This window comes from Callionymus lyra, chromosome 14 (genome assembly GCF_982586985.1).
Source record: "Callionymus lyra chromosome 14, fCalLyr1.hap1.1, whole genome shotgun sequence".
Taxonomy (NCBI): Eukaryota; Metazoa; Chordata; class Actinopteri; order Syngnathiformes; family Callionymidae; genus Callionymus; species Callionymus lyra.
The window spans coordinates 25,761,855-25,776,277 of NC_141831.1; the positions used below are offsets into that span (position 1 = coordinate 25,761,855).

Sequence of the window (14,423 nt, forward strand, 5' to 3'; positions counted from 1 at the left end):
TTGGTGACATTTTTTCTTTCTTTTTTTTCTACTTTCATCAAACTAAATATAAAAAAGTCTTCAGGTTGTGGGGGACCTTGTTCAAAAATACATTTCAATGGACACAAATTACGACCACATATGGAGCCAATGATGATGACAAAAGGTGCATTTTTTTATTCCTACAGTATAAGAAGTTATTACTGTGTCACTTTTAAAGCAAGGACAAATAAAGTGACAAACTACGCAGATTTTTTTTTTTGTTTCTTTTAGCTTTTATAAGGAAAAGGTGTGCTCGGCAGTGGACATCTGGGTTTTGGTTTACTCTGTTGTGACGTATGGGAAACTAAAATCCTGTCCCTTTTTCTGCTTTCTAGATTTGTCCAAAACAATCAGAGGAGGAAACAACAGTTTTAATGCCCCAAAAAGATCCGGACAAAAGAATCGGGTTGCCATGACAACAATTCATCACTCTGATGCCTAAATCAACACTGTGGCCAGAGAACCATTATAGTGTGTTTTCCTTAGTTGAATTATATTGCTTTTTGTAGAAGAAGACCCAAAAATAAGTCATAGTGCAAATTTCTTTTCTGGTTTGAGAAGTGGAGTTTGGTGTTAGGAGACGGAAATCGTAAAAAAAAAAGGGTTTCTGATCACCAGACAGCTGTAACGTCTTCATCCCTTTATGAGCTTTCAACAGAAATCGCTCACTTGTTAAATGCCGTGCCACCAATTTGAAAAGTAAGTCATCAAAACCCAAATTTTGTCAGCACACAGGAAGTGTCTCTATGTCATGTGACCGGTTTTTCAATGCTCGCGGGCGTGCCGTTCTGTCGAATACATCTATCAACTTGGAAATGTTGGAAAACTCACTCCAGTCCAGTGTTTGACAAATCATACTCTGTAAAACATCCTTGCACACACATTTAAAAAAATCTGTATCCCCTATTTCAAAACAGCAGTCAATACATTTCAAACATTTCAGAACAATAATAATAATATAATAAAATACAACTTGGAGCATAAATTATAAAAAACACACGTTACTGCAGCATATATTTCAGGGTTGCTTAGTTGTGATGTCAACTACCCTCACTACAACAGCTCCACCTCTGCCAAGTTCATAGGAGAATTTTTCGGGAAATCAAAAGCCTAACAAAATATACACACATTTAAAACTCAAGTGCAAGTTTTACAAAAGCATCTCCACACAAGATGCGGCAGCAAAAAGTCTAAAGGATGAAAATATCAGCTGCTTTCATTGTGATTTGGGCACATTTCTTTTTCCGATTTTTGTTGTCCTGCGCTGGCTATGGTGAGTCCAATTTGGAGTAAAAATATACAGCAGATTCATCATTTGAAGCAAAATACTGTCAAATTTGTTTACATTCTGCTTTTGATTTTTTCAATAGAAAAATATATTTCTTATTACTTTCAAAAAAATCACAAATGTGGACCAGGTGAATGATTGGTTTGGTTTGAATTTGATTCCATTTAATTTTTTATCATGAAGTGATTCATTTTGATTTGAAATGAAGGATTTAGTTGTGTTAAACTTTTTTTGGCATCAAAAATTACCAACAAATATGTGCAAAATCAACATCTTGGTCCATCAAATGCCATCCAATGGCAAAATAAAAGTCATCATTAGTATTGAAGGGTTTCAATATCAGATTTAAGTATCGGAACGAGAGCAAAACAAGATGGATGACGTGACGGTGTCGGGCCTACACTGTGTGTCCGATGATGTGTCAAAGGTTTACATCACAGCTGCCGTCTGTTTGGTTTCTATACTTTTGTTGCAAGGAAAACATCTATTTTGGTCTATGAAAGGCAGAGAACGATCCAAACATAGATGCATTTTACACAAGCACCCTGTCATGAGAGGAGACGTGGCCTCCAATGCTTGTCTGTTAGATTCTTTGGTTTTTACAGATCCACAATTGACTATTGTAATCAGGAAAAATAAAACTTCAATTAAAAAGCGCTTGTGATGAGGTTAACGATGAGTTTGACTGAATTGAAATTTCAAAGTCTTTGTTATTCTTAATATAATATGACAACAAATCTGCAAAGATCCTGGGCAGACTGGGAGTTGGAATGTTCTTGACAGGAATGCTTGTTTCACTTACACTGTTGTGCCGCGCAGCTCAACTAACGACTAAAGCCACACAAAGAGGATTAATGATTCGCCTTCTGAGGTCGGAGCACGCCTCATCAGGTTTCTGTGTGTGGCGGCCAAAGCCTGAAATAAAGTTGGTGATCTGTTGAGGTTAAAAAAGAAAAATGACGCTGTTTTTAGCACAGGACTGATGGATGAATGGAACTGCAAGGTCGGACAGAGAAGCCGTTAGCTTAGCTTGACTGTGATAGAGATCTGCAGAGAAATCAAGAGAATATCGTTTAAGAGGTGGCGTCAGGACCACTGAAGGGTGTTGTGCTCACTTGAGAGAAAAGGCTGAGCGACAATTACAGAAAACACATGTTTACAATTCAAGGGACTGTTCATGATCAGTCGTTTCCTCAATTTAAGCAAATGTAAAATATATTTAAATACCATTTTCATTAGTGCACACCTACACACAATTTTGCAAAATGTAGACAAATATGGATTATAATTATTTTTTTTAAAATAAGGTGTCAATAAAATGAAATAAAACTTCTGAATTTAAATTAAGTGTTTTTTTTTTATTCTCAAAATATTTATTCTCAAAACCTTCTCTCAAGTGGGCTCAGCACGCCTCTGCGATGCATAACGCTGTGATGGTTGGAGGACAGGGACCTATACAGGAATATCAACGCATTAATGTGTATTTGTTACTCATAGCTGTTTTCTCCTAGTCAACTCGGAGGATTTAAAGATTAAAAATAAGATTGTTTTACGCTTCGCAGCTTTTCAAATTCAATCTTGAACACATCATTGTCCTCATGGTTCACACACCTAGAACAATATTGGTTCGATCTGAAATGATTTCACTGGTAATTCTGGCAGCAACACCGGGCTGGAGAAGGTTACAGAGAGACTGGTGTTAATTAGTCCTCCCGGGACTGAATTATGAGTCGTTTAAAAAAGCCTTTATTTCACTGCCACTCTTTTGTCTCCCAAAATTTGACTTATGGTTTCATACTCTGCCATATTCTCCATTCCATCTCGCTGCTGCGCAACATTTTATAGGAGCACATTTTGGATGAGGCGAAAGTGTTAATCCACTTCCAAATACTTTCTTTTCACACATTTCTATTTTACAATGAAGAAGCATATAAGCCATGAGGCTGACAAGATAAAACATGAGTGTTCATGTCAGTGGGGAGCTCAAAGTGTCCACTAAAGTCATTTTTCTTCATTTAAATGGACAAGTTAAAGTCCAAATGTCATTTAACGTCTGGTATTTTATCCCTAGCCTCATCTGCTGGTCATACCGAGAGCAATTTTAAACAGAATTGCCAGTTGAAAACACCAATATAGTCAAAAAATTTCTTAAGGAAACAACAAATCAGCTGCTCATTGAGCCAATTCACTTTGGGCTGATTGGTTGGTTCCATTAACAACAGCATTTGAAACTACACACACTTTCACTTTTTCTATCATTGCTCTCAGTGCTAGCATGTTTTTTAATTCAGTTTTTTTAATGCTGATCTTGTAATAAATCATTATTTTCTTGTTTTTCTTGTGACCGCTTAGCAGGTCCACAAAGGCCCTTATGTAATGGAAAAGAGCTGAGCTAAGAGGCTTTGATAGGCTAAGACATCCACTCGGATCTCAGAGTGCTTCTCAAGGTACACGATCCATTGCAGCATCAGATTGAATTAAACCAGGTAACATTTCAGTTGAAATCTTTCAAGACAGCGCAAAGGCTATTTTTAACAGTGGGAACTTTAATTGGCATCACGGCACTGTGTGAGCTATTTTTATCTGCAAATGTGACTTTTGATCTGGAATCCATGACTTTGTGTCACACAATTAGCACTTGTGTTATTAACTGGCAAGAAAGTTGCTTTTTAATCCTTAAATCCTCCAGAATGACATTACATATATGAAGATGTCAAGCTAGCAGATGTAGTATTTACTGTATATGAATAGAACTTCTCAGCTATTTTAAAGGGTTTTCTTAGTATGTATCAGCAGTATAAATAGTATTTTTTAAATAGACCATTGTGTATATTTTGTCTCTGTGCAATGAAGGAGAGAAAAACTATGAATATATGTATAGTTGCAGTATGTTCTGGTAGGCACTTGATAGGCATATTCCCTATATCCTACAATGTTCTGTATACTGTACTCTGAGCTGAAATTCATTCTGTGTGGATGGTGATTGTATCTATATATATACACATACATATATATATATAGCATCTGTAAGAAATTATCTATTTTCCTCTGAAGTGTACTGTAGAAGCATGAAGATGAATAAAAACGGTTGTGTTTTTGGTGTTCTACTCTAAGACCTTAAACCAAACAGACTTAAAATGTGTGGAGACAGACTGAAAGACAAAACAGGAAGACAGACACATGCTGATGTGATTATATGAAACCTTTTTTCTGACGTAAAACTAAAAAAAAATAAAAACCACCCTCACCACAACAAACGCCTCAGAACAAGACGTGAAATTAACTGTAATGCAGTCAAGAAAAACTATACAAACGATACCACCATGATCACCAGAAAAATTAAAAGATGTATTTAACATACTGCAAGACAATGTACTTTAGACCCTGTGTCTCTACGCTAAGATAAACGAAACATGTAATATATTTGAAACACGTTACAAACAGCTGCAGGCTCAAAGCTATCATCTACCATTGTATATGTTTTGTTCTGGAAAATATGTGTACACTTGGCAAAACAGAAAGTCTAACAACTAGAAGAAGCACGACTTATTTTATGGATAATGTTGCAAGTTAATAACAATTTTCACCAGTTTTTTTTTTGTCTTTTTCTGTAATTCTATGACAAGAGAATTAAGCACCACCACACGCTGAAGCAGTAGAAGGAATATATAACTATGGACAGTGTCAAAGTGTGTGATGCCAAAATGCAAAGCGGGATAAGGACGTTAAAGGAAAGTCCACGGATGTTTTGACACACTGAAGAGAAGGTCCTGTTCCCTTCCGAGCCTGCGATCTGATACACCATATGATACAAGACTGACGATGGGACGAGTTATTAGCCCTCATCCAAAAACATTGGCTACTTTTGTTACCCCAAATAAAATCCATAGTGTAACTCCCAACGTAAATGTCTCGAAAAACCAACAACGAGCTACTTCACCTACTATTTAGTTGAAAAATACCACAAAGCTGGTTCATCTAGCTACAGTCAATAGTGCATTTGATATATGTGTTTACACAAAATATTTCCAAAAAAACTTTAGGTGCCATGAAGGAATGCTAGATCACTCAACACATGAACACTTTGCCTCCAGAAGTGATGATGTCGGTTAGTTTGGCAGTGTTTCACTTAGTACTGGACAGACGACAAACACCAAACCATGTGAGCTGTGCACCCAAAAAAAGTGGCAATACTGTTGGAAAGAGATGTCGGCAGTTGCTTACATATTCTATATATTTAGTGCATTGTCTGTTAAGGCAAGAGATTACCCTCCACGTGCTGTGTCGAGACAAATATAGCACTAGCATGCAGCAAATATTGCCATCCAGGCAACAACAGCTACAGACAGGAACCACACTATTCAGACTTATACGCACATCAACAGGGTCACACCCCAAATAATCAGCTACTGTAAACCCAGGTGGATAGACCTTGCACAATCCCAAGTCTGTGTGACGGCAAATCTTGTAGCAACAGTTCTTGACTGCGACTTGGGCTAAATCTCACAGCATGTGGCCCATGAACGCTTCCAGGAGCTTCTCAATGTACCTGCGCTGCCCTATTGCAAAAGAAGCCAGTTTAGATACCAACAAGGCCAATATAACACACACACACACACGCACGCACGCACGCACGCACACACGCACGCACGCACGCACGCACGCACGCACGCACGCACACACATACATACACACAAACACCAAGAGACACAACCAAGTGACAGAAAAATACTTGAAAAGCTGCTCACCCTAAATTTTTCTAGGACAGATATCAATTATGTTACACACACACACACACACGCACACACATTATAAATGTATCACCAATAATTATTACTTTCTGTCCAAGACAAAAGTTATTATTACTGTTTCATTCTTTTTGTTTGCTTCTGGATCAGGAAATGCTGTCTAAACACGATGGAACAAATTAAACAGAAATAAGGCTTGAATTTACACGACACGAAATAAGAACAAACTAAACTGAATGAATAAATTGAATTATTCTGGTTGTAAATGTGAACACTACAACCAAATGTTGTGATTTTCTTTTAAAACGCCTTTTTTTCTTCAAAACTAGACTATCTCTGTTAACAGTAGTGCACTTATTGGTTAAAGCAGTGCAACATATATGCAAGAAAATAATGCAGTCCACTTATCAAGGTTTCAAAAATGTATGTTAAGAGTCGAATAAAACAGAAAGCAAAATCAAAGTAGAAAAAGAAGATATTAAGCATTTTGACAAAAATGTGCAGAGAAGCACTTTGTTGTTGCCTTTCATTTTTTTATTTTTTATTTATTTTTTACAGCCAATCTTTTGAAGACTGCACTTAGTCGCTGTTTAAACGATGAAAAGCAACATTTCAGATTGCAGTTGCATGTGTGTGTGTGTGTGTGAGAGAGAGAGAAAGAGAGAGGGAGAGAGACAGACTGTCCTGTTTTGTTAATAAAATACAATTACAGTTGAAAAACAAGAAGTAACATGATAGATGATGACTTGGGCACATTGTTGTTTTTTTTTAAATTAAATGTCTCTACAGTTTTAGGAAAAACACGGAATGTACACTACGGTCTAGAACATCTGCTGCTGTGTGTGGTAACTTGGTGACATCATGAAGCTACTGATTTTACTTTCAGGCTTTTGAAACATTTCATCAATTTAGAGCTGTCAAGGAGATTAAATGCAAGATGGCTAATGTATAATCTAGATTAAATGTCCCCGATTGAACTTTCCTTCAAAGAAACCTCCTCCCTCACTAACGATTCAAACAATTCATTTCATTTTTATAATAAAATAGGAACGGGTTCCTTGCTGATAACAGTCTGATGCAAGTTGAAGAGCAGCAATTATGAAGGAAAGTTTAGCCGCGTACCACAGTCTGCCACGACTGTCAACGTACAAAAGAAACAAAAGGATATTTTTTTTATGCTCTTTTGAAATCAAAAGAGGTCTAAAAGCCTTAACAGTCTTTGACAATAGAAATGGCAGTGTATGCAAATTAGTTTGACTCCAAAATTCAGAAAAAAAATGTTACTTTGTATTCAGAATGTATGGATATTTATCTTGAAAAACCCCCCCGAACCTCCCCCAGGCATTAGCCTGATTCAACTTGGTAACAACAGCTGCATTGAAATCCCTCAAATGAATAAAACCCATTGTCAAATGAACGACTCTTGATTTGACATGAGAAGGCAATCATGTGACCGTCAGTGTTTGTCGAGGGAATTATCAGCCCAGATTACTTTTTGTCTTATGGTCGTTGGAAAAATTACCACAGTAAGCTTGGACATCTGCACTTTCCAAACTGGTCAGTAATGGATTACGACTGCCACAGTCCCGTGGCAACACATACACACAGACACACATTAAAGCACATATATTCATTCCAACTACACTGGGGTGTGTGTGTATGTGTGTGTGTGTGTGTGTGTGTGTGCGCGCGTGTGCGTGTGTGTGTATCTTTTTCTTTTGTAGGCCTTTCGGTAGTGTTCAACACATAAACCACTATTTTAGGAAAGCATACATTTAGAGGCCTGTAGTTTGGATCTATCCAGTAGATCAAAATCAAACTACTAAGCCTTAAGGCCACCATCTTTTTTTTTCTTTTAGAAGAACAGAAGAAAAAATTTTTTTTTTTGGGAAACTTAATGTGCCAGTGTCTATACTCATTACTCTTCATAGCTCAAAATAAGAAAAGGAAAAATCTAGTGCCATTTATTTGTCATTCTTTTTCAAAGAAGTTTATCTTTTGTACTTATCCGTCAGAGACATGCATTCGCATGTGGTCGTTGAAGTGCTCCATTTGGTCGAACTTGACGGGGCAGACTGAGCACACGTAGCTGGTCCCTTCTTGGCAGCTGGCTTCTGCGGCGACACCGACTCCCGTGCCGACGCCAACGCCCGCTCCGCCGCTCACCGGCATGGCCAAAGCCACCACTCCGGCTCCTGGCTCCGGGACGGCCATAGGCATGGGGATGGAGACCGGACCCGGGGCGCCGGCGCTGACCGACAGGCCGGTGATGGCGCTGCCCGTGTTGTGCAGAGCCATGTGCCTCTCCAGCAGGGTCTTGTGAGAAAACTTCTTCTTGCAGATGTAGCATTCGTAAGACTTCTCTCCACGGTGCAGCCGCATGTGGACGTTGAGAGAGCTCTTCTGGGTGAAGCGCTTGTTGCAGATGCTGCACTGGTACGCTCGCACCCCTGTGTGTGTCACCATGTGTTTGATTAAGTAATCCTTCAGGGAGAATGAGCGCCAGCAGATGCTGCACTGATGAGGCTTCTCACCTGCACGTACACGCAAAGAAAAGATACATATTACCTTCAAGAACTACTTCAACAACAGCTTACATGACACATGACCTCAAACAAAACTGGGACAAACTAAAATGCTTCAAACTTGTTTGAAAAGTTTATTGTTGCCATTTTTACATGCCACAAGAAAGAGTTGATACTTTTTATGAAGTGATTAAACAACACCAGGTGAGGTCTGAGAAGTCTGGCTTCATTTTAAAAGCCAATACTTGGTCCAATCTTTCTTTTGCTTTATTATTTTACTTTTTGATCAGTTCAGATTCAACTTTAAAACCGTACTGATTTAATTTCCAACAGTTTCAGACAAAAAAAATGTATTTGAATCCAATGCAGTCCAAATAGTCATATTCAAGTGGTCCAATGTGGCCCACTGGCCTGACATCAAAACTGTTCAAGGCCATCCGTTTAAAAAATATTGTAATAAGTGGTGTTTATTCTTTTTCAAAATTGTGTAGGATGGAAAGATTAATAAAAACATCAAATCAAAGATAAGTGTTGGTTTTATAATTATATTTTTAAATGTAAAAATTGGAGAGAATAAGGAAGCATCATGGAATTTGTCTGAATCATTTGTTTAAAGAGTCGTCTGCATTCTTCTCGCAACAATAACAGGCAGCCATCTGTGCACCGACTAACACCTTTTATTAAAATAAATGTTCACCAAACCCAGAATTTACTTTCAAGCACGCTTAATCACATCTTGTTGGAAATTCACGTGTTCATGTTTTCTGTTTTTAACGGTCAGTAGGTTCATACTTTTAACAGCGACACATGAATAACTCTCCTTTGACCATTTTGAATTAGCTTCTATTGTTCATGAGGCTGGTTCAGCTGATTAAATGTTTTCAACTGAAGGTTGTCCAACGGTTGAAGGGGAAAGTTATTTGACTTTTTATTCATGTTAATTAATATATTTCATTAAAACTTTTGTAGAAAAAGATCAGCCAGATTCCATAAATACTAAACAAAAACAAAGTTTAGACGTCAGGTCAGTTATTTAATTTGAAATATGCAGATTTGTTCATGTGTTTTCGCCTCAAACAAATATTACAATTGTACTATTTATTGTGTTAGCAGAAAACTGAAGGTAAGCAACAACATGAAAGACATTTAAAAAGGTATTGCAGTCAGTCCATGTAAATGCAGGCGATATTATGGGCTAAACACTGTATTAGAACAGAAAACTAAAAAAAAACTGCTTCAGCTCAGCAGCAGTATTGAAGCCCTGAAGGCTGATATTAGCTTTTGTGCTGATGTGACGCTTCTGCTTGCTGGTTTAACTGTTCTCATACGACTGAGAACTAAATGGATATTTGATGTAAAATACCAAGGTAACTTTACAGGCACACGTTTGTGTAATTAATGCGTGCATTGAACGGTTTTTGGTGATCATTTTTATCCGAGACACATCTCTCTGTTGTTGTTTTCTGCAGTAAAAATTGAACTTATTAATAGCTGTGTGGAAAAATACAGATTACAGCGAGGAAGGTGCAATTTTATTGAGTCTTTCTTGCTGATTAAATTAGGAGCTTCTTCTGTAGCTCTCGGGTCATTTATAAATAGAGACACACCTTTATCTACTGAATATTGCATTTCTTTTTTAATTAATCGTTTCAACGTGAAGAATGGACACTTTATTCTACACACTGTACAGCTTTGGACATTCAGGCTTGTCCAGCTTTTCAAAGTCTGCTGAGGAGGAGAAGGATTTAGTTTGAAATAGCCGTCAAGTCAAAGAGAGTTCTCCACGTGTGATGGATTCTAATAAAAGGACCTGCTGGCTTTTATAAGGTGGTCTAATTACAGCAGGTCCTCTCATTCTGCAAAAATGTTCTGAAGAAAAAGGAAATAAAACTTCAATCCTCGCATAAAGCGAATATTATCTTTTCCTACATAGGCTGGGATAATGAAAACCTCTGTAACATCAGTGAAAGAAATGTTGGATAAAAGCATCCGCACCATTGTTTGATTTGAAACCATTCAATGAAAAAAAAGGTTTTTTTATGCAAAATAATTTGAATGAATTGAATTTAGTTCTTAAATCTGTGTGGATGTGAGCATGGACGTTCGTTTACACGAAGCATGGCTCCAGAACAAGAGGGACTGCGTTTAAAACCCCTTTTTCTGTACATACACACTCTCATTTGCACATGAATGGAGGTGCTTGAATAATTAGATCTACCTCTGTGATGACTGGCTCATTTAAATATCGGGCCTTTTGCGTTCAAAATTCCTTTTTTTCACTTTGATTTTCCAACACAGTTTGTGCTATTCATGACGTCTGTATGAACTTTTCATATCTGTCGCACACAATAGAGTTTGAATACTTTGATGACTATTTTTATCATTAAAGGATGCAAACATTTAAAGAATAAATAATAATTTTTTTTTATTCTTAAACATTAGACAAAATGTTAATCAGCCTTTTAAAATGTGATTCTAATTTAACATATAAAGGATTGTCACTCAATGTGTAGTCACAGTTTTGAATCCCAGTGTTAGCTAAATGGCATATAATGGCCCTTAAACATAATGGCCATTTGACTGCCTCATGACCTAAACGTCTAATACCATGTTCAACTTTTTTAAATAACCATGTCTTTTTTCTCATTCATATATATTATCATTATATTTAAGGTTTTTCAATCACAACGGACAACAAGTTCAGTTCCAAGTCCCTGGCATAAAATTAAAATCAATTGTTTGTCATCGTGATGGAACCCAGGACTTCTACAGTAGTATTGACCAGACAGACCAGAATCACATGATTCAGCTGGTGAGCTTTACGATCCATCAACTCTCAATACAACCAGAAAAAGTATCTGATTTGAATCATGAATCCTGCTCTAGAACTTCTGTCAAGCGATTTTTTTAGAATGATCTCATATCTGGTGAGACTGACTCTCTTTATAACGCTGGTTCTGTTAAAAAAGGTATTGTTTTTAAATGTTGCAGGTTCGAACCTCGGAGCCTCATGATCCATGAGAGCGTTCACGTGTCGTTATACATGTCAACATCCATATGTATCAAGAATGAACAGATTATAAAAATGTGTGAACGTTTCGACAGATTTGAAGGTGATTTGCATTTTTAATTTTGTTAAACTTCCTCTGAAGATGTTTCAAACAAGCCCCCGATCGTCTCTGTTAATAAAGTATTTGTGTGAATGAAAACATTTACACCGGAGCTCGTCTGAACTCCTTTACAACAGTGTGATCCATGTCAAAAAAATAACAAAAAAACGATTATAAACTGTTAATACAGTCTAAATTGATGTTTTCATTGCATTTTGTTTCTGATCAAGAAAAGGGAAATCATTGGGATTTATTTTAGGAGAAATTGCATCTTTTCACAGAACAAACGTTATAGAAAGAGTCAGTCTAACCAGATATGAGCCAATTCTAAAACATGACATCGCTTGACAAAAGTTCTAGAGCAGGTTTCGACCTCGCGACTCCAAAAGACGAGACATCACATTAACTCAATGAGCCAAACAGACGACGTGGGCTTCAACAAACTGTCTTATAGTGAAGGATGAGACCGTCAGATTAAACTATCGTTTCTGTTTCCTTTGACATCAGAATCCACGGATTGATCGTGAGATGTCGTGTAAGATGTTTAAACTCCAGACGTTAAAACAAAGTCGATACTTTGTCATGAAAATATCTAAACTGATGCAGCAGTGACATTGTCACCTGATTGTTTATGCATACATGTATGATTAAGTAACTCTAGTTTGGTTTTAGCTAGTGGCACTGTTATGCTGAATTTAAAAGGCTTCGTATTTAAAACACACTTTTATTCTCTGGCTTTAAACACTAGGAGCTATTTTTATTGCTTTTTACTCGTTTTATTTGATATTGTTTTATCTTTGTGTATTTGAACTGTGCTTTCTTAGCACTTCCGTGTCATTTTACAGAACTTAGTATCGACTGTTGTTGTTTTTAAAGTGCTTTACAAATAAAGTTGATTGATTGATTGATTTTTTATATTAAATTTAAAAGACTTCGTATTTTTTAATATTGAATTTAAAAGGCTTCAAATTGTTTTAGATTGAATTTAAAATGCTAAGAATGAAAAAATATTGAATAATTGAAATTAAAATATAACAAATATTGAATAATTGAAATGAATTCAACCTTTCAATTTTTGAAAAAAATTAATTAACCATTCAATATTCTGCATTGATTTACTTCCACATGTGCGTATCTAAAATTGTGTTCCACTTGTTTGATTGAAAGAAAAGCAAGCGGTTCAGGGATTGAGGACAAGAGAAGAGCGGGACTCACCAGTGTGCACGAACATGTGTTTGACGTAGTTCTGTTTGGCGGTAAAGGTTTTACAGCAGAGAGTGCATGCATAGGGCTTCTTCTCCCCCGGACCGATTCCTCCTGGACCCTGTTGCTGCTGGGCCGAGCTCGGTGGTACCGTCATCTGGTTGGTGAAGGACAATGGTGGGGGCGGCACGGTGACAAACTGGGCTTGCTGCTGGCCAGGAAGGTAAAGGTAAGACTTGTCTCTAGACGGCTGTGAGGAGTAAAGCGTGGGCAGGAAGGCGTTTCCAGTGGGCCCCATCACTTGAGAGTTGCTGGTCACGCCGAGCGGCATTCTCAGGTTGCTGGTGTGAGATTCTCCCTGGCGAATGTAGTGCGGTCCACTTTGCAGGGACTGAGACATGACTGAGTTTGGCAGGGGATGCATTATGCTACTGTCACTAGTGCTGTGTGACATGTCCCCCTCTTCTGACTCTTGCACTTGCTCCGGGGACGAGTCGTTGACCTCTATTTGAACAGAACCTCCGTCCCCTGGATGCGTCTCACCGTCCCCCTCTCTGTTGCAATATGTCTGCTGATCCATAGCATCTGGCTCGGTACCGATAGAGGAGCTCACCCCTGAGTCGAAACTCTCCACTTTAGACTCGCTCTCTGCCCCTTCTGTGTGGTCGTTGTCGTCCTGGCAGTTGGCCACATTATTGCAGCAGCTGAACTCGTCCTCTGCCTCCTGCTTGATGTGCATCCCTTCTGTCTTCAGGCGTGACGGTCGGGACTGCTTGCGGCAGTGGGTGGCTGTGGATATATAGCGCTCAACCTGCTGAGATTTCTCCTGGATGCGGTTTATCCAGGACGGATCTTGAGAGTGCTGGTCCTTCTGTGTGCTGAGAGTGGGGTCGTAGTTTGTCGTCAGGGAGTTGATGTACAGGGGGCGCTCACGGGTTCCGTTCTGAAGAGACAGGCCATGGTAGGAGTAGATTGATGTGTATGCACGATCGATGTTTTGCTGAGATGTTGCTTGCATATAGCCCGACTCCGCATCGCTGCTTGGTCCAGAGGTGCCCGACTCAGGCGTGCCACGGGGGGTTTCCTGACCTGAGTCGCCCGGTATGATGGGGAACCCCCCAGTAAGGCCCACATTCTGGGACACAATCCGGGTACACTCATCAATGACGGTTTTTATTTGCAAGATGCTGGCGGCGGTTAGAATCTGAAGCGCCTCCGACTGAGAGACCCGCAGGATCCCACTGTACATGAAGTCAATCAACTTTTGGACGGATTGCACCGAGACCACAGACGGGATCTCAATATCGCTGTAGCCCAATAGCAGCTTGTCCTGAAAGAAGGGGCTTCCAGCAGCCAGCACGCAGCGGTGAGCTCGCAGCATACTTCCATGGATACGAACGGTCACGTCACAGAAGTGCCCACGGTTGCGCTGCTCATTGAGGGTCTCGAGTACAGAATTGCTGAAGTTGTGGAGGTTGATGTTATGAATGCGCTCGGTCATCCCCTTGCAAATAATGTAACCTGCGAG

The 14,423-nt window shown here is 38.7% G+C and overlaps 1 protein-coding gene across 4 annotated transcripts in view; it reads right to left on the reverse strand.

Annotated features, from left to right (window-relative positions):
* Nucleotides 1–625: 625 nt before the first annotated feature.
* Nucleotides 626–14,423, reverse strand: part of zbtb20 (zinc finger and BTB domain containing 20) — a 31,491-nt gene continuing 17,693 nt past the window's right edge. For all 4 annotated transcript variants that reach the window (XM_087807692.1, XM_087807691.1, XM_087807689.1 and 1 more), the window contains 2 exons: nt 12,908–14,416; nt 626–8,591 (listed from right to left, as the gene is read on the reverse strand). In XM_087807692.1, the coding sequence (XP_087663818.1) occupies nt 8,062–8,591; nt 12,908–14,396 (2,019 nt within the window). In that variant the 5' untranslated portion in view covers nt 14,397–14,416 and the 3' untranslated portion in view covers nt 626–8,061. The remainder of the gene's footprint in view (nt 8,592–12,907; nt 14,417–14,423) is intronic.